General features: G+C 32.3%; 1 protein-coding gene across 1 annotated transcript; it reads left to right on the forward strand.

The window, feature by feature from the left end:
- The first annotated feature begins 1,084 nt into the window (after window positions 1–1,084).
- On the forward strand, window positions 1,085–9,233 carry LOC128987048 (protein takeout-like). The gene is made up of 6 exons (XM_054407715.1): window positions 1,085–1,188; window positions 2,994–3,089; window positions 5,954–6,101; window positions 7,027–7,160; window positions 7,998–8,147; window positions 9,024–9,233. Exons 1-6 carry the CDS (start codon window positions 1,128–1,130, stop codon window positions 9,173–9,175), a joined length of 741 nt encoding a protein of 246 aa, XP_054263690.1. The 5' UTR covers window positions 1,085–1,127; the 3' UTR covers window positions 9,176–9,233.
- The last annotated feature ends 14,797 nt before the right edge of the window (window positions 9,234–24,030 follow it).

Raw genomic sequence — 24,030 nt, forward strand, 5'->3', positions numbered from 1 at the left:
GTAAATGTGGTGCCATTTGTCTCGTATCGTTGTGTGTTTCATACGCAATTTTTTTCCTTTTTAAAATAAAAAAGGTCCAAACCCTGGTCTTGTTTCTGTCTAACGTTAACCTTTTTGTAAGATTGTACAGATTGGTTTTAACAGAAAACACAGGTTGGCTGATACACGCGCTACAGTATTGCTTTATACTCGAGAGCTCTGGCCCCCTATTGCTATTGTTCCTTTGTTAGTATAATTGCTCACTTAAATTGTTGCAACATCGAGGTATATCTGGAACACCATTGAACTTGAGGTTGAATGGGGAAATGATATTTACGTGGCCTAATATATGTGGCTTATATAACAAAAACAGGGAATTTAGATGTGCTTATTATGGACATAATTTGAGTTTAAAATACTATTCGTAACCCATAGACGAAATAAATTAGAACCGCATTCATTTTTTGAAGCGGGTTATGCATGATTCAACATGTAATTAAGTATCACATTGAGACCAATTTTGAAAGTAACTAGTTTACCCGAAAGTGGTTATTTCGATTTTTAATGTAACGTAGATATTGTTTTAAAATGCACTGGTCTTCTTAACGAGCAAGACAATGAGGCCTAGGTTTATTAATTGATGTCCTTATTTTCGGCCATATATGATTATCTTTCTTAAAAATGGTCACTTCTTTCACAAAAAATAACAAGAACGCTTAAGAATATTTTTTTTTCTAATCCCCCTTTAAATACCCCATTTACTGTTCCATGTGTTAACTTCTATACAGTTGTTTGTATGGTTTTTCTTTTGTGATTTTCAGCTTGATCATTTGGCTAAGTTTGCTCATTTGGTATGTTTTAGCTACTTGCAAGTTTTAGAACAATATCATACTCAAGATTCTGAAACATCGTGAAACCACCTTTTTCTCATCGTGATGAATCATTTCCATAATACAGTAATTATTTATATGTATCGTAACTACAGTACATAAATATGATATATGGTCACATCACATCAACACAAAGCACTTAAGTCAAAATTAAAGTTACATTAAGTAGACAAATCCGCGATATCATGGGCGTATCAAGTGGGGTTCCTCAGGGCAGTGTCCTTGGGCCAGTGTTGTTCTGACTGCCGCACTGCTAACATGACCTGGGCCGTGCTCTTGATCCTGGCCCTGGCGTTGGAAGTCTCAACCATCAAACCAGGTTATGATCTCCTTATTTACTCTTTTAGTAGTTGCTTTTAGATTTGTCTTGTTTTACTTACTGCATGGGCTTAAGAATCAAAGTTTATTTGAGCATAGAGTTTAATCCATTTACTAACTAGTTAGTTACTTCGCCCTTATAGGTGAAATAATTTATTAAATCGTTAAATATTGTTATTTGTAATGGATACTCAACAAATTATCCTAAGCCGAATTGATAAATTTAAAACTACAAAAGGCAAAAATAGGCTAGGTATTATTTAACGACTGCCTTCTGTTTAGCTGGCTTAACTACTCATTATAATTATTTTATGCCATTTATATTAAAATTTTAGTTGTTATCTAATAAAAATAAAGTAATTGCTATGCTTTATTATTATTAATTATTTTCCTAAAGTGAATGTTTGTGAAAACCTGATTCTAATTGCTGAAATAAATTAATTAACTTGATAATTTATTTTGAACCCACCTCATTCTTTATGAATTTATTACATACTAGCAGAGTACCCGTCCTTCGTACGGGGTTGGAATGTAAGTATAAAATGCTTGTTGCAGTTATACTCAAGCTTTGCGTTTGCAATAAGGGAGAACACAGTTTGATAAAATTTGCTTTTTAAATTTACAGTATTCTATAGTATTACACATCTACCATAGCCATAATGTTTTTTCTACCACTTCACCTAAACAATAGATAAAAATAAATTATTAACAATTCGCAAAATATCACAAATTATTCATGAAATAAAAAACATAAACATAACTGTAAACAATCCTACTTTGACAGTTCTCATTGCGAATCACAGTTTTTTGTTGCAGCTTAGTTCAATCAAATTGGCTGTTTTCATAAATGCAAAAGAATATAGTGCTGCACTCTTTTGGTAAATCTTATAACTTTTTAATGCTTTTCCATATCATAGAACCAACTTGTTTAGTTGAAACAGCTGACTAAATTCTTTAATTCCCTTTAAATATGAATACTCATAAGGTTAACATGGGGAATTGGAATTACAGAGCCACTGGGGCGGAGCCCGAAAGGATTTTTGAGATAAGAATATGCCTATTGTTAATCGGGAATGTAAGCTATCATCATGCCAAATTTCAGCCCAATCCGTCCAGTGGTTTATGCGTGATTGAACTTCAAACAAACAAACACACAAACTTTCAAATTTATAATATTAGTAAGATTTATGTAAATCTGATATCCAGCCTAGCTTTACCAAACAAGTAATTATTGTACAACATTAGTCTATGCTCTTAGGAACACAGGTTTTGAAGTACACAGCTTTGGAGCGCGTTTCGCTTTTGACTTCAATTAATTGATAGGTCTAGTAATAATTGGAAAAAGCCTAAACTAGTAAATAAACTAAGATAAAAAAAGCTGAAACCAAGAGCAATTTTATTTCTTTGTTCTAGAACTGTAGATAAAAAAATCCCATGTTGAATCAACAATTTATGATTAAACAAATTGTAACGATAATGATGCAACGATTATTTTTCAATGATTAAATGTATTGATTGCACAACCCTTAAAAGATTAATAGAAACCTCATAGTACAATGTCTAATATAAATAACTACTCTTAGACACATTAAAGTAGAATAGTATTTTTATGAAAGCTGCAACCTTATCTAACATTGAAACTTCCTACACTGTAGTGGATTCAAATGCCTATTATATCAGAACTATATTAAGATCACCTCATTTTAGCACTTTATACCAAAGCTATTTTTCACTAATGCTCTAAATGAGTACGGTATACAATGTACATACTATTATTTTTTTCACTGTAAATGCCTCATGTTTCAGCTTCTGAGTATTTCCCCATTTGCCACAAGAGTGACCCAGATTTGGCGCAATGTATCAAAAAGAGCATTGAAACCCTCCGTCCAAAATTAGTGAAAGGTTTGTATACATAAATTATAGTTTATTTCCTAACTAAACTATTTTAATACGTCCATGGAAAAGACAAGTGTATCTAATTTTGTGAATATACTAGACGTAAACGATATAATTATTTCCGTTTTAAATGGACGTTTTCAAAAGTATCTGTTTTTTTTTCTTGGACAGTAACGCAGCTTTGAACCAGGTACTACTACGAGCTGTTGGCCCGTCCTACAGTCATGTAGGCGATTTAAACTGAATATAATTCAGAACAGCTAGTTTACACACATAACGGAAAAAATCTGGCAGTTTTAATAGGGAAAATGATCTTGTAAACAAATATCACGTTACCACCAATTTCTTTCATCCGATTATAGGTCCATACGAAATGGTATATCCGATAATTTTACAATAAAACAGTGGTTTTGTCCATTTCAAAAGCCCAGAAGTGAGATTGGCTGTATATTCACACACACTGGTTACTGGTTTAAAATACAGTAGCTACATATCACCTTCCATTTCGTACTATCACTTACCGTATCTTATTTTACATCGGTGGCCACTAAAAACCTAAAAGGGTTTTTGTCTCCTATCATCTTCTATTCCTTGCCTCTTCTAGAAAATTACAATAAACTATAAGCATACACCAAACATATTACCTCAATAGGTGGTGGTCACAATACTTACCTGGCAGTCATAGGATTGCCTACTTGACCCCGAGTCAAACCTTAAGCTTTTCCGATGAATTGATAGTGGCCGAGCTGATATTATTGATCATCTGTTTTTAATTTATAATATTTCCTTGTTGAAGAAACTGCGGATGTCAGTAACAGAAGCTGAACTGATCATTTCCCTCAATTCTGTGGTTACTTCACATTTATATTCGTCTTAAAATATGCATGAAAATGTAGGTTGCAGATAATGACTAAATACTAATAACGAATCTTTACAAGACTGATAGGCTAGTTTTGTTTATTATAATCTCTTTGGGTAATCTCATGTTTAAAGAAGTTTATTGTGAGCAATGCAACAGTTCACAAGTTGTCAAAATCATTTATACCAATGACGTTTTTAAAAATAGCAAATATCTAGACACATACATGCAAAAACAGTGAACTAAGATGCAAAATAACCGTGTATTTCTACTCTCTTGACTTTACAACTTACAGTGACCCACTCTTGTTCATTACAACAAGCTGCGTTGCTTCGAAACATTCAGTAAGTGTATTTTGTAATCACAATTACCATGATCCGCTACGCACGTCTCGAAGACGACTGAAACGTGACGCTAGTAACCTCAACAAAGATTACATTTACTTTGATTAAATAACTTCATCGTCTACTCTGGTCTCCTATGAGCTGTTGGTTGTGTTACTAAAGCGTTCAGGCAGTCGTTTAGTGGAAATGATTATATACAAGATATTTAAAGTTGTCAAACTTTTGAACAACGTGATAAATTAGCTGTAAGTTATTTGGTAACTTAAATGTAGGCTAACTATACTTCAAAGCTTGATACGGCCATTAGGAGGGAAATGAGAAAATCTTACATTATTCGTACCTTAGTCTATGATATTGTGCTGTTTTTTTCGTCCGTACTGTGAGTGTTGCTCGATTAAACGCATTTTAGCACTTATTTAAAAAGTTTAGTTCATTAAAATAAAGAAATGCAATAAGAACTTTGGGTATAGTATATTTATTTATTTATTTATAAACAATTTACAATAGCTACAGGTATAAACCCAAAACAGCTATAATGACAAATAATACAATATTAATACATAAAGTGAATAACAAAAAAATTACAAAAAGTGCACATAAATGGACAATACAAAACCAGTGATGATAATAGTAAAAAGAGTGAATACAAGTTAATAAAAATGGACAACGTTGTTGGAAATTTCACTTATTTTGGCTGCAAATCTAAAGGGATGGATTACATTACGTAAGCAAAGCGTTTATCTTAAATTTAAACTGCTTAATAGTGTCAGAAAAAACATCTATTTTACTATTGTGGACATTTAATAAACGTAAGCCTGTAAAAAGTGAAAAACTGTAAAATTGAACAGTGTTACAACGAGGGATATAAAATAAAATTGACGACCTTGAATTATTACGAGGAACATAAAAAGCAATCTTACTCAACAAAAACAAACTATCAACTTTGTTATTTAGGATTTTATACAGAAAAATCAATGCTAAAACTTCCCTTCTTAATGTAAGGCTTTGGAAATCAAACAATCCTCTCAATGAATCAGTTGACATATGCCAGTCACATCTCTGATTATACCTTTTTAAAAACAAGTATCGTAGAAATTTATTTTGGAGAATTTCTATTGCATTTTTGTGGTATGAGTTGAAAGGAAACCAAACTAAAACACAATATTCCAGCTTACTTCTAACAAATGAGTAAAACAATCTAATAATGGGGTCAATAGTTCTGAAATTCTTGGTATTTCTAATTATAAAACCTAACATTCTATACGACTGATTAATAATCAATTCAACGTGTTTATCAAATCTTAGATACGAGTCAAAAGTAACTCCTAAATCCTTAATTTGGTCAACTCTTTTAAGTTTATAGATGTCGACATGAATAAACGGTGGATTACTCAGGTTGAAGTAACGTGATAAAAGTGAATTCTCATTTACATGTGAAAAGACATTAATACAAATCAATTGAGATACATTTAATTTAAAATTGATTTTTTTTTGGGTAACGTTATTTTAATTTAATTATCGAAATGGTTTTGATTAACACGAAAACCAGGCTCGTGAAATATGGCAAAGATTTGGTGTACATAAAGATACTTTTCCACAAAAAGACTCACAAAATTTAGATCCCAGTCCATATTTTATACATTACTTTATTTACCATTTATTTTCAGGAATACCCGAGCTTCACCTAGTACCTCTAGATCCACTCTTTGTACCCAAACTGGAAATGAAGGATGGTCATGGAAACTTTAAATTCCGCCAAACCCTTACAGACTTAAATATTTATGGGCTGAGAAATTTCCAAATAAAGAATCTAACGTGAGTAAAAACGTTTGACTTTTAACATCTTCAATGTGTTTATAGCCTTTGACGTACTCTTAAAATATAAAATGAAATAAGGAAAAAAAATTAGTACCTTAGTTTGAAGGTAAACACTGATAAAAGGTAAGAACAGTTAGTTCTACTGTATAACTATTAAGCTTTAAACTAGATTGGAACGTTTTGATGTAACAAAAATGTGTGTAATGATAGAGAAGGTTCACAAACGCTTCAAAGAGACGTGCCTATTTCAATACATTCATTTATTTATAGACATCTATAGCTGATCCCCCTTTAAATGTTTTATTATTGTCAACAACAAACTAAAAGGAACCCGTAATTTGTATATAATTAGAATGGACTATAATAAGGGGGGGGGGTTTACTGGCTTTAATACTACCTTTATAGTTAGTACTAGGGCGGTCCTGTGAAAATATTTCTACAAGGAATTTCCTTCCAAAAGGCAACTTTAACCTAAGCAAGTTTAAGCAATTAAACCTTTGAACAGTGATTCATTACACACATTTAAAACAGCTTAAAGTATTTAAAATATTTTGAAGTTTCATGGTCAGAAACAATAGTTGTATTTATTCAATGTTATGTGTTTTGGTAAGTTGGTGGTCCATTTGGTAATGCGACGAACTATTGAAGCAAAGAATCGGAGTCGTCAGTAGTTCACTCCATTGCCCCCACAAATATACAAATACATTTTCTTCGAGTACTACCCCTTTATATTTAACACGTCCAGGCACATGTCTGAAGCGCATTTGGAAGGGTAAAGGCTAGGTCAAAAGAAGTACATTAAATCATACAAACATAGATACATATATACATATATTAAAACAAATTCAAACATATTCAACCCTGGCACAGTATTTTTTTTTCATTCATCTAACTAATTTACAGGTTTATTTTTCATTTTCAGGGTGGACATGGACAAAAACCTGATCACAATTAAGTGTTTCACAAAGACAATTGACTTTGATGGAGACTACGACATGGCTGGGAGAATGATGGTGATTGATTTGAAAGGGAAAGGACGAGCACTCTTCAACTTCAGTGAGTTAAGAGTCAAACCTGGATATTATGCTAAATTGTAATAAATACACTCTTTGAATTATTTTGGGGACATGTAGTTTTATCACACTAAAAATCTGAATTAAGCCCTAATATCGGATGGATGGTTTTTGTGACGGGATTATACAACAGGAGTGATAAGTTTAAAGCCCCCCCCCATCTGTTAACACATTTTAAATACAAAAAAGGTTATTTAAATAATTTTATATTTTTTAAATATCAAGTAAATTTCTTTCTGCAGGGGATTGGTTGTCTACTGAAAGCAAAACAATAAGAATGTCAATGAACTATATACCTAACTTGCTGCAAGAACTGTACAATAGAAACCATATCAACAAGAAATATACACCAATGTTAAGTAGGGTATAATTTATGTAACATATTATGTATTGCTAACGTTTAATACAAGTAATAAAACTCAATTAACCTTTTGCTCATACTTTACTGATTAGATTACATATGTATATTTTGGCGTTCTTATCATTACAGCCTATTATTTGCAATACATTAATAAGACGGTGGGCTTCCAATGGTCAAAATGGAATTTAGCCTTCGGGAGATCACTGCTTAGTTGGACAAGAGTTTCGAATGCTTTGCAGTTATCCATCTTTGGGCAGGGTATATTTAAACTTTCAAGCCAAAAGGATTTAAAAAAGGAATAAAAGGAAAAGGATTAAAGGATTTAGCTGTAGCAATGATTTTATTCAACAAGTTAAAATACACCTGTATCATAAAATACACCTGTGTGTATGATATCTAGTATATGATATCTAAAATATTTAAGAACATTTTGATTTGAAGTTTTGTTTATACCTACAGCTGATGTGACGACTACAGCTTGGATGGAGAACGAGGTGGTGACCAGGGATGGGGTCGATTATAACAGAGTTAAAAGCCTTAGGTGGAGGATTGAACCTGCCAACGCCAAGTTCCACTTCACCAACCTCTTCAATGGGGACAAAACATTAGGTAGGTATAAACTTACACGGCCATATTCTCAAGGTAGAAAAACCTATATTTATTGTAGGGCTGACTGTATTGACATGCCAGTATTAATTACAAAATTAATAATGCTGTATGTTGATTGTTAAAATAATAAAACTAAGCCGTATAACCTGTAATTTGGCACGCATATAAAATAAATAGGTAATTTGTTACATAGCTCTTCTGAGGGTAAATAGGACGAATATTTTTGCAACGTACTCAAAAACAAATCCTCAATGGAAAAGATCTCAAATCCATGCAGTTTGAGATTGCACTTGACTCTTTGGTACCACACAGTTTTATGTAAAAGTGTATCTAAATTTGTAAACAAATGTTGAGTTTGTTTATTTTGAGATTCTCTGTTAAATTATTAGGAAAACCTTTGAGAGGAAATCTTATTTATTGTTACAATACTTAAGGCTACTTAAGAACTAATTACCAAACCATTGCTACTGCACTATTATAGCTAATGTCATAAGTACTTCTTTTCGTATTTCTTCCTATAACATTGTTTGTCTAATTATGGTTTTAGTCTCAAATTTATGATTACAAATTTTCAAACAGAATTAAACTAGATGTTTTATTATATGCTGTATATCGTAAGTCCTAGCTAAAAATTTAAATATAGTAAAACGCACACTATCCAATCAGACCCACTTTAAACATCTATACTGTCTTTAAACTGTGTACAATGATGGTTTTAAGCAGACAGAAGTTATAGTTTGATGCCCATGTGTAAGTGAAAAGGGCAGAAAGAAAACAGTTCAGCAGCCTTGTTTAAAATGTAAAAGCGGAAGACCTAAATTAACATGCAATGAGTACATGTAAGGAAAAACTTAAATATGACATAAATTATTCCAGGAGAGGCCACTAACCATTTCCTGAACGAGAATTGGAAAGAAGCCTTCAGGATCTACAGAAGTTTGCCTGAAGAGGCGTTTGGCACTTTGATCAAAGACTTGGCCAACAGGGTGTACACGATGTTCCCTAGAGATGAACTCTTTCCGGAGTAGAGACAAATTAAGTTAATAATAATTGTTGATTGTTGAATAAACGTTTTTAGTCAAAAGACTCAATTTCCTTTTTTTTTGTAATAAAATTTGCCATATTTCAAGGGACGAGGAGTTGTTTAATGACTAAGTAAGGTTTTTCAAGAAAAAGTCCTTTATTGTATGAACCATCCACCATTCATACTACCACTGACTATTGGAATAGTCAAAGATACTACCTTCTACCTAGAGTAGCCATTACACATTTTACCTACAGCCTAATCTACATAACTCCCACTGATTTAACTATAGCTGTTGATGTTGATACTATTTAGCCTATTGGACACAATATCTAAAGTACATATCACCATAGACTAACCAACACAAGTAGACTTCTCATCCCATTGTAAATTTTGAAGCTCGTTTTTCATGTCTAGTTCATGTACGCCACACTGGGCGCTAGTGTCGACGAAATTTTGTTTCTATTATTTTAGGGTTAATTTCTTGATTTGTGCTTTACTGTTTGGTTAAATAACTAGGGGACAATTTATTGTTTATGATGAGATCGTATTATTTGGCTAAACGAGGTTTTAAATGACTGTATTAACGGGAAACAAATTGTAAACAAAACATTACCCCTACATAAACCGTACAGAACTAACAATAAAATTGTCTTCAGCTGTTCCATTAGGATGAGAAATCTACTAAGGTTGTATGTTTCATCTATGATATCACCTTCATGCTACAGTTTACCCTACTACCTGAAGTACGTATATAACTATAATATCTATGCTATCACACAATAATTAAGGTCAATACCATCAATCAATACTATACTACCAATCAACACTATACTACCAATCAATACTATATATATACTATAGGTCAATGCTATTGAGTATTGTACTGTTCAGCTTGTTTTTTTTCCTCTATGTACTTTGTATTCTATTGAGTACTAGCAGAGTACCCGTCCTTCGTACGGGGTTGGCATATAAGTATCAAATGCTTATAGCAGTTATGAGTGAGGACATGGTTTAAGAAATTTCGGTTCTTTTTGAAGTTCGTTCGCTACGCTCACTCACCTTTAGGTTGGAGCTCGTTCGCTGCGCTCACTTTCCTTCAGGTTAGCTCGTTCGCTACGCTCACTTGCCTTCAGGTTAGCTCGTTCGCTACGCTCACTCGCCTCCAGGTTGAAGTTCGTTCGCTACGCTCACTCACCTTTTGCTGTTGTCATAAATGTAAAAGAAATAATAGTGCTAGTGCTGCACCCTGTTGGTAATCCTTGTAACTTTTAATGCTATTGAACATCATAGAACATAACCAACTTGTTTAATTGAAACAGCTGTTAAGATTCATTAATTCCATTTCTCATAAGGTTAACATGGGAAACTCCAGAGCCACTGGGGCGGAGCCCCGAAGGATTTTTTGGGATAAAAATATGCCTATATGTTAATCGGGAATGTGAGCTATCATCATGCCAAATTTCAGCCCGATCCGACCAGTAGTTTTTGAGATTAGCTCATACAAACACACACACAGACACCACCTCTTCTTTATAATAGTATAGATTGAATTATTTTTGTTTGTTTTTTCATTTATGAATTGGCTTAGCCGTTGGCATGTATAAATAAATAAATAAATAATACCTAATGTTTCTACTACCTATATTAAATTACGACATACAGTGTCTACCACCAGTACAGTAGAGTGTGTATGAATTCCTAACACCATTATATTACAATATAAGTATAAGAACTATGTCAATGAAACTATGAAAACAATTTGTTTACAAAAACATCAATGTTTTTTGTAAAGGATTTAGAATTAGCCACGTTTTATTTAACAATAGAATATTTCTACACAGACAACTTTGGTAGTTTAATTATGGTAATTGGAACTACATAGTTAAGAAGTTATAAATTACCTAGAAAATTCTAACATTCACTTAGGCCTAAATAGAACATGTAGGAAATATGTTTCCCAAGCAACCTATCTGTTGTTACTGTGTACATAAGGTACAGTTATTATAGCTCGTCAAATAATCTGATTTTGTATCGAAAGGAATATAAATTTGTGACATATATTTGACAAAAAATTCCTCCACAATAATTAACAAACAAGTGTACAGGTATAACATAAAAATAACAGTTAAAGTTTACCTAACACAATAGAAAAATCACGTAAAGCCTATTTAATAATTTTTTTATCTTCAAACTAGAATAAAAATAGCATATTTAGTAATATTGCAATAATATATTATAAACAATATGCTCTGGGTAGCAGATTGATTATGGTATTTACCTGACAATCAATAATTTAGCAGTTCGGTCAAGAAAACACGTCTATATCTTTAATGACGGAATCTCTGGCCAGCAACCATTTCTACAGAGTTTCGATATCAAGCAAGTCTTGACAAAAGAAACTTTTTTTATGTGTAACAAAGCTACTATAAATCATCTTACTCCTTTCGACACTCATCAAATACTATCAGCTTTTTTGTCTCTAAAGTAATTATTATGATTGATCATCATAGTTAATAGTCATGGCCAATGAGTCAGCAAGGTTAGGTAATTACAAAACTTCGCATTAATGCAGTGTTTAAACTCATTACTCTTTTAAACCGCACTTACAGTAAGCCTGTGTCTAATATTATTAACAATGGTATAATCGACATGTAATATGAGTTTTCGCAGTTCTTTGAGTTTATAAAAGTCCTGGAAGCTACTTTAATGATAAACAGTGTTGCGACATGCTACTATATTCCCATTGTACCCTCTACGCTTCAAAACCGAGTGAGGGCCAGCAAACAAATCGAAATCAGAGTCGTTAAGACTCATGCGTGAATATTGTACTGCCATTTTCCACTAGTGGGTCAATGTCCAAGGGCAAATAATAATAATAATAATAATAATAATGTCAAATAAAAATACGTGATGCAAAAGTCAAATACTCGCCTACCTGTATTAAACGTTAGGCATTATTAGAAGAATGACTGAGTGGAGAAATTGCATTTGTTCAGTTACTAAGATTCCATATGGTTGGAAATAAAATTATTCGAATTGAGCGGTATATTATTTTGGGACCTGCACTATGCAAATCAAGAAAAATAACTAAAATAAAAAAAAATATTGAAATGTTTACCAGTGTATTGGTGAAGAAAATTTATTCATCATCCTAAAACAATAATAAAATCCATTGAATGGTATGTTTAAAAGTCTATTGTTCGATAACAGTTTATCAAAGGTGTGTACGAATTCAGAACATACATTATAAAAAAAAAAATAATAATTTTACAGAACAATTATTATTGTTTTAAGCAACTGGATGGATAAGGATAGTAACACTTCTGCCTGAATATAGAGAGATGTTCACAGCTATAATACACGTAGCAGAAGCAAAATTGACATCCCTAGATTCCGCCTCACGGGAACACAGCGCAGTTTTCCTGCTTTTTATTGGAAGTTGTACAACAAGCTCCCCCCAGAGATCAGGAGTCTCCAGAAAAAAAGTTTGCCAGGGTTGTACGAGATAGGCTTCTTTCTTCAAGGAGCATACTACTCCGTGAGAGAGTATTTTGATGACAAATGATAGAGTGCACAAATCACCTCCGTAGTCACCCGCCAAGTTCTTATTTTTATTTTTGAAACATTCAAATTTATTTTCTTGAAAGATAAAAGTTGTATTTGTTGTAAATAATTAATATTTATATTAAAAAATTGACGCAGTTTATCCAGCTATGCTGGTCAACAACGCAGCTTTGGTAATAAGGTAATAAGGTAATATAAATTTTTATAAAATCACAAAATAATTTATTTAATACTAATCTCTTTGTCATTTCAAAAATACAGCATCATATAGTTATATTTTTATCAATGTTTGTAAATGTCTCTCAACCATATACTATTATTAATATTTCACTTCATGCACAAATTATACTCGATTTTTAGAAACAAATAATGGAAAAAAAACTCGATAAAAGGAATAACGAACAAACTTTTTAATTCTTAACAAATCTTTATAGGAGGAATTTTATAACATAAAAATATTCATTAAATCTTTTACTGAAATGGGTGCACTAAATTTTCTTTAGAGAAATTAAGGCGTTAAAAGATGCAGATGTTAGTGCACGTAAAATGCAACGTTCACTAAAATCTAAATCTTTTAACGCCTTCATTTCCTATAAAGCGTTCTCAAAACAGACCCATACTGAAACTTGCCTACTGCTAACTGCAGGAGTTTTAATAATGTAGAAGATTATCTGAAAAATACAGTTCAGCAGAATTAATTTCGATCAATATTACATTCTTTTAAATATTATAAAGGAAATATTTACTTAAATATTATTTTATCGTGTAGTAATATATTTATGTAATCAGATTGTATTAAATTGACCCTGTAAAACATGTTAATTTGATTAGGCTATGTTGTTATGTAGAGCAAGCAAATCCAATTAAAAGAACTTTTTACTTTCACTCATAATTATTAATAAGATATTTGGATTACGGACATAATTTTAGTGTTATTCATTTTATTCTTTTTCATTCGACTACATTTTCGTTCAATATGCTGAATCAAGCACATCGCACTGAAAAACATTTAACTCCACGGTACGTTGGGGACATAGTATAATACATATATATATTTGTTTTGATATAGCAACTTTATGTAGGCCCATACGTATCCAAAGTATTTCCAAGACATGTAGTTTACTAAATAACTTATTGATCAGCATTGTATGTGTTATTAAATTTACGGAAAGTAAATAAAGATATATGTCTTATAACACTTAAAACATATATTTACGCTTATACTGTTACTCACAAGACGGTAAATATACAAAAGATGGTAAGTGGTGATCTATTTCGATTGGACACTCCAATCATCATCAGACCCAATAGGCGAATGACAAGAATCTTGAAGTAGGGACGCCATTCAAGATTCTTGTCATTCGCCTATTGGGTCTGATGATGATTGGAGTGTCCAATCGAAATAGATCACCACTTACCATCTTTTGTATATTTACCGTCTTGTGAGTACCAGTATAAGCGTAAATATATGTTTTAAGTGTTATAAGACGTATCTTTATTTACTTTCCGTATTGTAGTTTACGTAAAGAAATCATTAGCCATATAGATCAACTTAGAGCAAAAATTTAAAATTTATGAAAAAAAATATTTACACGTATCATTAAATTTTACATACATACTTTACAGTATTTAAATTTCGAGTCAGCTTAGCCACTTTTGTGGCGTTTATTTTATATTTTTAACATGTAGGCTTTTAAAGTTAAAGTAGACTTTTATAAACGGTTAAATGTACTCAAACCAAAGTAAACACTTGGACACGACACGTATTCAAAGGAACAGAATCACCCTTCCATTTTTTTAAAAATCCAACTACCAACTTGTCTACCACACATCTTTCTATCCCCGTTACAAGCAACTCATAAATCCAATGTATTTACCGGGATATATTGGATTTCCTAACCTTGAACATTCTAGCATTGCTTGTTTCCTCTCACCGTCTTCGTAGCAGACCTGTCGTTCCACCTTGAGATCTTCGGACCTTTGTCATGCTGCAAATCCTTAAGTGACCTTTCGACCGCAGATGGGATCGTGAGGACCTTTCATTGCGATTAAGTCGTTAGTCTCAAAATAACCACTAACTTTGCCTGGATATTGATTAGTAATTTGTTGGTTTCCCTGTGAATACTTTCCATTTCAGTCTGTTACGGTTTGGTTTATCCGGTCACTGACTGAGAAACGGAAGATAAACGAAGACACGATTTCGTATTTTGCTCAGATTTCACTGCACTTTCTTTCAGATGACAAATTTGAGTTATAGGTGGAATAGTTTTTGGGTGAAAGAAATCTTTTTCTTGAGTGACTTGAAGATATAACTGTAAATTATGATTACGTATCAATATTTAAAAAAAAAGTATTTTGTTTGTATGTCGTTCATGCAGAACCATACACAAAAGAACAAGTGTATGTAATAAAGTGGCAAAATACAGTTTAAAACAATATTACGCCACTGGGTAAATAACTTCAAAGGATTCTTCTGACGTTGATATTATGATAAAACATGAACTGATTTTATGTAATATTGATCTGTAATTACTGAATAATTAAAAACCCCAATTTATTCTTGCATTCAATATCCAACCCGATTATCCGATATTTAGGAATATTTATGGACTTGTTCTATCTGTGTTAAAAGGTTTACAGTCTCGTCTTCGATTTTTCTCTAAAGTTATACGCTGTTAGGCCCACAAAAGTTTTGTCCTAAAAGCATAATTAACTTATAAACACACACGGATTAACACATATTTTTAAGGTTATGTTATTTGCTTACCGGTTGTTAACAACTAACTAACCGGATCCTCGGCATTGATTGGTGTAGAAACGACAACTAACTGTGAAATCAGCTTATTTAGCGAGCGGAATGATACATTCCTACCCTAGAGTGGCAATGAGCAGTTTTGCGTACTATTTACAGGTATTACATATTGATCATTTTCTTGCAGTGGTAGGGAATTTTTTTGTGTTTTCCTAATACACAAATGTGAATATCATCAGTCCTCGTAGAAGCTATTTTTGATATTAGGGGATATCAAAGAAATTTATTTTTGCCCAGGCTCTAATTTAAAGCAAGGGAAAACAATCAGCTGATTCCCCTTGCTCCAAATTTACTTCCCTTATTCTCAATCAGTTCTCTATTTGCCTACAACGCGCACTAGTGTTTTTTAAAATTTACTTCGATTATGGAAATAAGCTGTTTTTACTATTCAATAATTATAACAAATGTAAACATGACATGAACACATATGTAAAGAAAACATGGAGACGTGTATGCAGGTGAAAATTGCATAAGTCTTATCCGGAGTTTAATTAAAACACAAATCACAGACGACCTATTACATAGAGTACTCGATTGTGGTTGGAACAATGTTATTGAAATGAATGGTAATCCTGGAGCTGAAAATGGGAGAACGAGTCGTGAAGATCAAAGACTGTTTGTTACAGTCGAGGAAGGTCAGTTCTCTGTTATATAATCGCAGATCATCCGAGGGAAGATTATTTACAGTCGCCGAGTTTGAATGTCAGTAGACGAGGCTTCACTTTGCAGATGGATTAGTACGAGGAGATTTTTCTCTTAAGGTTAATGACAAAATAGGTCACTGACTAGGTAATGTGTCTGAAGTTGGCCATTTAATGGATTATGGAAATAATTATTTGATCACATGATTGTTTATTTAAACTTTGAAAGAAAGTACATACCTTAAGGTTTTAAGAATGGTTAAGTCAATATTAATAAATACTAAAAAAAAAAACAATTGTTCAAAGAATTTATTCTTTACAACGACATTTTAAAAATATACACGATAATTTTGATTGTTAACTAATGTTTTAATAAGGCTATAACCATTGAAGGTTTTAAAGTGCTGAATGACAGTTGGACCGTCTATGGTTGCTCTATCGATTTTTTTTACGTTTTGCCAAATTGGCATAGTTAGATCAATCATATACTTCGATTGCTTAGTGCTTTGTATTTTACATTGTCGGTAAAAAAAAATATCCTATTTTATGTTTTATTTAAGATTTCACGTAAAACTAAAATAGTCAACCGTAAGTCTAAAAAGCACAGACAATAATCACTTTATACAATAGAGGGTCAATTAAATATCCGAATTAAGCCGGGTATAGCAAGGACTGATTAAATAGTCTGTAAGGCTGGTGAACAATTAAAACAACTGTTAAAACCCATATTTCTTTCTGTTTTAAGCCACAGCCACGAATAACTTTGTAAATAATCATAACAGAAAAAAATTAATCATCCTTAAAAAACAAATTTTTATTTTTGAGTAACTTCAAACAATCGTTAGTAAGTATCCAAACACACTGTTTACACCAATCCAAAAAAAGTCTCTTCAAATAGACGAGAAAAATTAAAATCCATTAAATTAATGAGTAAACCAAGCAAAGAACAGTCGAATATTAATAATTATTCTTAAAACGTTTTTAAATTAGTAGCAGTTTACTTTTAAATTACATTGTTAATTCTTGAAAACTAAGATATATTGAACAGGTTGTATCACAATTAACTGAGATCAAGTTGAACTGCAGCAACTTGCCACGGTGAAGTGGGAGGCGAATTAATGACCAAGGAAGTTCAAAGTCCAGACTGCAGGCAGGAGAATGTGATCTTGAGTGTGAGAGTAGAGTGGACTACCTTGCTAGGAATGTAGTTCAGAGCGAGGACATTCACCTTACCCTACATCTCAACACCTTATAGAGCATTACGTGTTTATAGGTACTCAGTTGAACATATTGCAGTAAATACGTATACAAACTGTGTTTATTCTATCTTGTTGCCAACTGGTTATTATATTTAAAATAATTTAAAATGGGAAATTATTATTTATACCTGAAATCTATCAAAACCTTAGCTTTTATTAGAGATTTATTTAATGCAGGATATAAGCCTTTGGACAGAAACCCAATATATTCTAAACTAATGTAGGTTGAGGGAATTTAAATATGAGATAAAGGATTTGTGAATGTTATTAACAGTAGAAACATTTGCATAAGTTTTAATAGTGACAGATTTGTCAAATAAAATATATCACTGGATAACACTTAAACAGTCACCTTTCACTTTGCTTCAATATCTCCTAATTTTACCCTCAACTTGTCTAAATCCATTTCTTTCACACCATGACCAGACGAGTTATGAACATTGAACACATTCGTCTGTAATGGCGTTAGTGCAAAATTGGCCCCGTAACAGCTGTCAAATGTCAGACCGGAGTTGATGGGGTTAGGTAATACCTAAATGTAAAATAGGCACCGAACAATGTGTCGATGATTAGTGTGAGTACTTCCTCATATATGCACTCCCGACCAACGGTGGGTGCCGGGCACTCCTTGCGTTTTGTAAGGCAATAGTGGGTAAAATGTGTAAATACAGATCTATGATCTAAGCACGACTTATTTTATGAGACATTTTTTTAATAATACAGAGTGTTTTTGTTTTTTTAAGCTATGAAGAAATACTACTCACTAATGAGAGTTTCCAGGGGTTACAGCGTAAGAACCTTAAGTGAATTATAAAAAAATATCGAGTTATATTACATTAAGTAATATTCTACGAACCAAGCCTGTTATAGTTAGTTAAAAACTACCTTTATTCAACGTAAAACAGTGTTTCTTTTTTTCAAAATAATGAAAAGTGTGAGATACTGTTTTTGGTTGACGTTTAATATATCTTTGAACCGCAAAGACTTAGTTAAAGAGAACAGGAAATCGAAATCCAATAAAATACTTATTTATTGTCGGTATAGTAGACACAAAATCTTGTAAATTGACTACTCTACAGAAATGTCTTGAGTAAATAAAATAGTTAGACGTAAAGAGTGATCAGCTGTTATCATAAATGAAATCTCCGTCGTTTTTATTCCTCCCATGCGTTTTTAACTCAAACTCTTTCTATTGCTTATGATAAGGCACACTCCGACATATGAATGAAGGATTCAATCTAAAAGCTTGAATTCCTATTTTTTACTGTTTTAGTGTTTGCTTTTAGCTACAGTATGTGATATTGCAGAAATAGCCGTAACTCATAAAAAAATTAAAAAGGGTGTCTTAGTTGAGGTTTAAAGTCTGATAGAATTCGGAGAATAAATGCCCATAAACAAAATAGTAAGAGAGCTGAAACGACGTTTTACGAATAATTGACATATAAACATTAAATTTGTGCTTCTTAATCTACTTGATTTGTCAAAATTACAATCATGATTGGAACAATGACAAAGGAGGGTTTCAAAGTGAAACGTGAATTAAGGATATGATATAGATAAAAGGTCAAACCCATTACTATAAAGGTCTTACAACCTGTCTTATTACAATACCAGCCATTACGTGTATTTCGCGCATTTTTACAAGACTATGACGAATAGTGGATATTAGCATAATGCCATTTAAACCGTGATGAAACTTTCCTTAATCGGAGGTAAATTTCACTTTATATTATGCAAAATTCTCAAAATAACCCGTCAATTACAGTAGGTTTTTATTTCTCATGATTGGATGTCGTAAGACAACGTCATACTTTCACGTTTAATAAAATGTATTACTTTTATAGTTTCCTAATACTGTGTAGCTGTGTCTGTCATAAACGACGTATAAGAATACAGTTCTTGACGAAAGAGTAAAATATGATTATAACATTAAATTTATGGTTACTGTACACAATACATACAGTTGCTTTTTTATAGGAATTCTTTTGATATTTTATGAATGTATATCCGTGATATTGTTAAAATTGTTGAATTCATGACATAAATGATTAGGCATTTAAAAAAAAAAATATAAATAATTGGCATGACAGATCATGACAAAAGTCTAATTAACAATAATGACAATTATTGAGCGTCATCATCAAGAGCCTAATGAGATAAAAAAACTAAGAATTAATCTGAAGTAACTTAAACTTTCTGGGTTGCAAAAACGAGATATTATTTAAAAAAAAATCGCCGTCATTAACACAAATTAGACTACACTTGAGATAGAGGACGTTCAATAAATATAACATTGTCAAACGACAAAGAAATACAGTCTTAACATATTTCATTAATTGTTACGGCTATTTGTCATAAGATTTTTGTGAACCTATAAATATAGCAATGATAAAACATTTGATTTGTATTCAATTTAATATATATCCGCACTATCATAAAAATAACCATGACAAGACGTGATAGATTGACCTCGTGCAAACTTGCGTATCTGTTATTAGGCCTATCAAGCAAATATAAGAGTGGATAATAATAATTATCATTAATGTGAAACTAATTAATTTTGCTGCAGTAATACTTTGCCAAGACCGTGATTTTGATAACATTTCAAGCTAAAAAAATAATGGAATTAAATTGCCTGAGATTAGCACCTTCATTATTCAAGGCATATTATTAAAACTCCAATTGAAGCTGGGTTTAGTTTCGAACCGTAAAAAATCTACTGACTTTCTTATGAATTTGGTGACCTTTTATTTGCTGGTTGATTACTATAACCATGAGGTTATACAACAAATTATCATAAGTCTTGCGGCCAATCTAAATACTGCGATACTTTCATACAAAACCAAACTAATTCAAATTGTAACGGAAAGGCGATTAACAGTATTCAATGAAAGCGTTAACCATTATCTCATAACCAGTTCGGCAATCAATAGTCATAGAGTCATAGTGTTGCCAAACCCGACGGCCATGTCGGTAAAAGTTGCCGCGCGAGTTACCGAATCTGGCGGGAGTTTCCCAACCCGACATTCCCGCGGGAAGAAGAGTCGTTGGCCCTGAAGACCAGATCAGGAGTCGCCCTTGACCACCTCAAGGTTATGTCTGAATTCTTAATTTGTTCAATTAGATTTACAATTAATAGCCACCAGGTGGCTACGTTGAGTTTCGGCGGAGTGGGAACTCACATTATGCAAATTGTTTGAATTCGTACAAGTCTGCGAGGTTTTTATTCTAGTTGTAAATTCTTATTTTATGTGCATCGTATATTTAGGTGATGAAATTTAACACTTTAATCGAGGTAGTATTGGGTATTATTTTTAAAATACGTCCCTGGATCTGTTTTAAATTCCTTTCCTACTTATTTTTATCTTTTTTCTATTAGACATGTGTATCCGAGTGGTTACACTGATTAGCTGATCATCATAAGGTTACCAGTGCGATCCTGATTAAAGCTAATGGCGAAGCTTTTTGATGGTTCGAAAGAGGGTACAGCTGCTCTTGTTGTGCCTAGATGTTCATGGGTCATCAATTAATGATACATCGATGTTAATGGCCCTGGCCTAAGCCAACATCTTATCTTAGTAAGTATCAAAGGTACAGGAATGTTCACATTCCTTTCAACGCTCTCACATTAATAATTTATTTTTCTGTTGATTTACTCGTAGTTGCGTTCCTATGCAGCCAGTAAAATGCTGCACACTTACTTTGATTCAAATGCAGCATTACCAAAATGTGCAACTTGTCCAAATATCATGATAAATATTTGTATACGACTTTAAAAACACGTCAAATCACGTACATTGAAAGCACTAACATACGCGTTGCGTGCCTTCAATGTTGCGCTCCATCGAGCCTCCAGCATTTCGTTGATACAAATTTTAACCACGGGAAAAGTCTCCAATTTTAAATTTAGGCTTGGATAAAATCTTTGATAAAATACAACAACATTATTAAATTGGTTAGATAAACATATTAAATAATTGAAATTAGAAATTAAAATCCCATTTGTTGCCAAACAACACGGAAATACAATCAAACCACTGACCTTTATTAACATCAAACTTAGTCTGTAATTGGTGACATTTGAGATGTGGCTGTAATACTGATGAGGGACGAAGGTTTGCGTATTGCTTCTATTATTTCCATAAACCGGACGACCTCTAACTGTTAGTGACTTTCTAAGCTAAGACAGTCATGTTTAGTTTCTGTTCTCTCGTAAAAAGATGCTCGTACTTACACGGACCTATTAAGTTTATTGTCCATTGTAATTTACTACGAGTCGTATATTATTTGTATGTTATTTGTACAAGATTAAAATGTTATTATCCCTGAAAGTAACAAGCAAGTCTTAGATTATCAACATAGCATATAATAACGACTCTACTAGTTTTTCCATTTCGTTCTGTTATACCTCAATATTAGCGTGCACATTAGTCAATTAGTAATATTTAACAATCGATATATTAACGGGCAAGCATGTTTATTTTAGACTTTTTTTCTCAGCATGTGTGCATTGCAGGGAAAATCTACACACATTTTTTTTCCTGTAGATGTGTAAAATCGCTTTATAAATTAAAATAGGCTAAAAATAAGCACAAACATTAATTTGAAATTTTAAAAAAACTAACATGGGCCTTTTGTGTTGCCATGCTGGTGACGGAATTACAACAAAAACAAAATATTAACAGTAAATCAAAACAAACGGTAGATATTCCAATCATAATTTATAATTTACAATCAATTTACAGAGTGGGGTTAAAATTCATAAACAATAAAATTATGATACAATTAATTTTTTTTGCTTACTTATAATCAATGAGGGATGTATTTAAACGGTTTTTACAGTAGATTTGAATAACCACGTTATTATCCTCTGCATTCTAATCCCATTACAAAGCACTGGCAGAGCTAACTAGTACTGAATAAATACACTACAAATGTGATGTACAAAAGTTTTCTTCTAATATCCAGATGTGTTTAATACATATTTTTCAAAGTTTACTTTTGGACATCCTTCAAAAATATGTCAATACCTAAACGAAACGACACAATAGTTTGGATTGAATAATTACCACATAAATGTGTGTGTTATTAATATACAATTTACGAATCACAGTATGGTGTGCAAGATTGTACTTAGCCATCTTTACCATTACACATGCAAAACCTGACCCGTTCAAACAGGTTTAAGCTGGTTTTGACCCGTAGCCTCGTAGAATTGTTAGACCAACTGACATTTCCATCACCAAACATGGTATTTTTGAAGCGCAATGTGCTTGTTTCTTAATGTCAAGAGGCTAATAATCATAAATGTTATAATATACCTGACATAATTTTATAATGTCTGCAACTTTCAAAAACCAAAAAAGAAGAAATTAATAGATTGCGTTGACATACGGACGCTGAAAAATCGTTGAAAATTTACTAATTACGTCAATGCTGACTGAAGTTTCTTCGTAATATTATAAGACTAAAGTTTTCAAAATTGAAAATTGAAATCTTGCAAACTAAGTTTCTGAATGCGAATGAACCTACACAATAGTTTATATTAAAAAAAATGAATTGCCAAAATAAAATATAGGCCAATTACAACTGACACTGTTCGCCAATTATTTCCTGCCGTAAAAAAGACAAGCTCACCATAGTGAAAATAGAAAATTAATGTGAGAATATGAAGGTGTATTAAAGAACACATACTGTATATTTCTGTGGTTGTGAGTTGTTGACTCAGTCTGTAGAGTGCATCGATAAATACTTAGATATATATTGATGGTAGAGCGACGGATTTTAAAACAAGAACGCGGTGTCTTTAGGTCGCACAGTTCACTCAAATGCGGACAGGTAAAGTCACAATTGCAAGGGGCTCCTAAACTGTAAAAAATCTACAAAAATGTTTCAATGTTTCTTCAAATCTTTGATGGATTAAACCACGAGAACAATAATATAACCCTAAATACTAGCATGTAAGCTATGCTTTAGATATCATTGCTTTACTAAGCAATGTTTTCACACAATCACTTCGTCAACTGTCAAGATGACCTTTCTTATGTTTTCGAAAAGAAACCCTGAACGAATCTTGATACTTTGGTCGTGACAGAGGGTCGTGCGCTTCATTTATACCAATGTGCGATTGAGGTGTGTACAATATGTTATTGTTAATGTCCCACTCATGTATGTATGCATGTGAATATAAATATCATATGTACGAGAGAAAGGGATATCTTCAAGTGTATTGTCTTGTATGATGGTAAAGAGTTGAGGTTTAGATGTTATACCGCTTTACATGGAGGATAGATGTACATGCCAGAATTTAGCTGCTTATAACAAATATATATTGTATTACTAAGGGGAATTAAATGGTTAATTATGGGGGAAGCTAAATGGTTCCAAGTTTAAATTTTGGAAAAACTTCTTACAATAAATCGATACAGTGTAATAATCGCGTAATACTTCAGACGTCTATCTGTTATGCTGACAAACTATTTCGTTATACATCCTTGAGTCAGGTAATATACAATATAATACAATATACAGATAATTGTACAAACAAAGTAATCTTGATAAATGTATTACTTATGTGACT

This window comes from Macrosteles quadrilineatus, unplaced genomic scaffold (genome assembly GCF_028750875.1).
Source record: "Macrosteles quadrilineatus isolate MER2022 unplaced genomic scaffold, UCM_ALF_1.0 Scaffold_2__2_contigs__length_208266976, whole genome shotgun sequence".
Lineage (NCBI taxonomy): Eukaryota > Metazoa > Arthropoda > Insecta > Hemiptera > Cicadellidae > Macrosteles > Macrosteles quadrilineatus.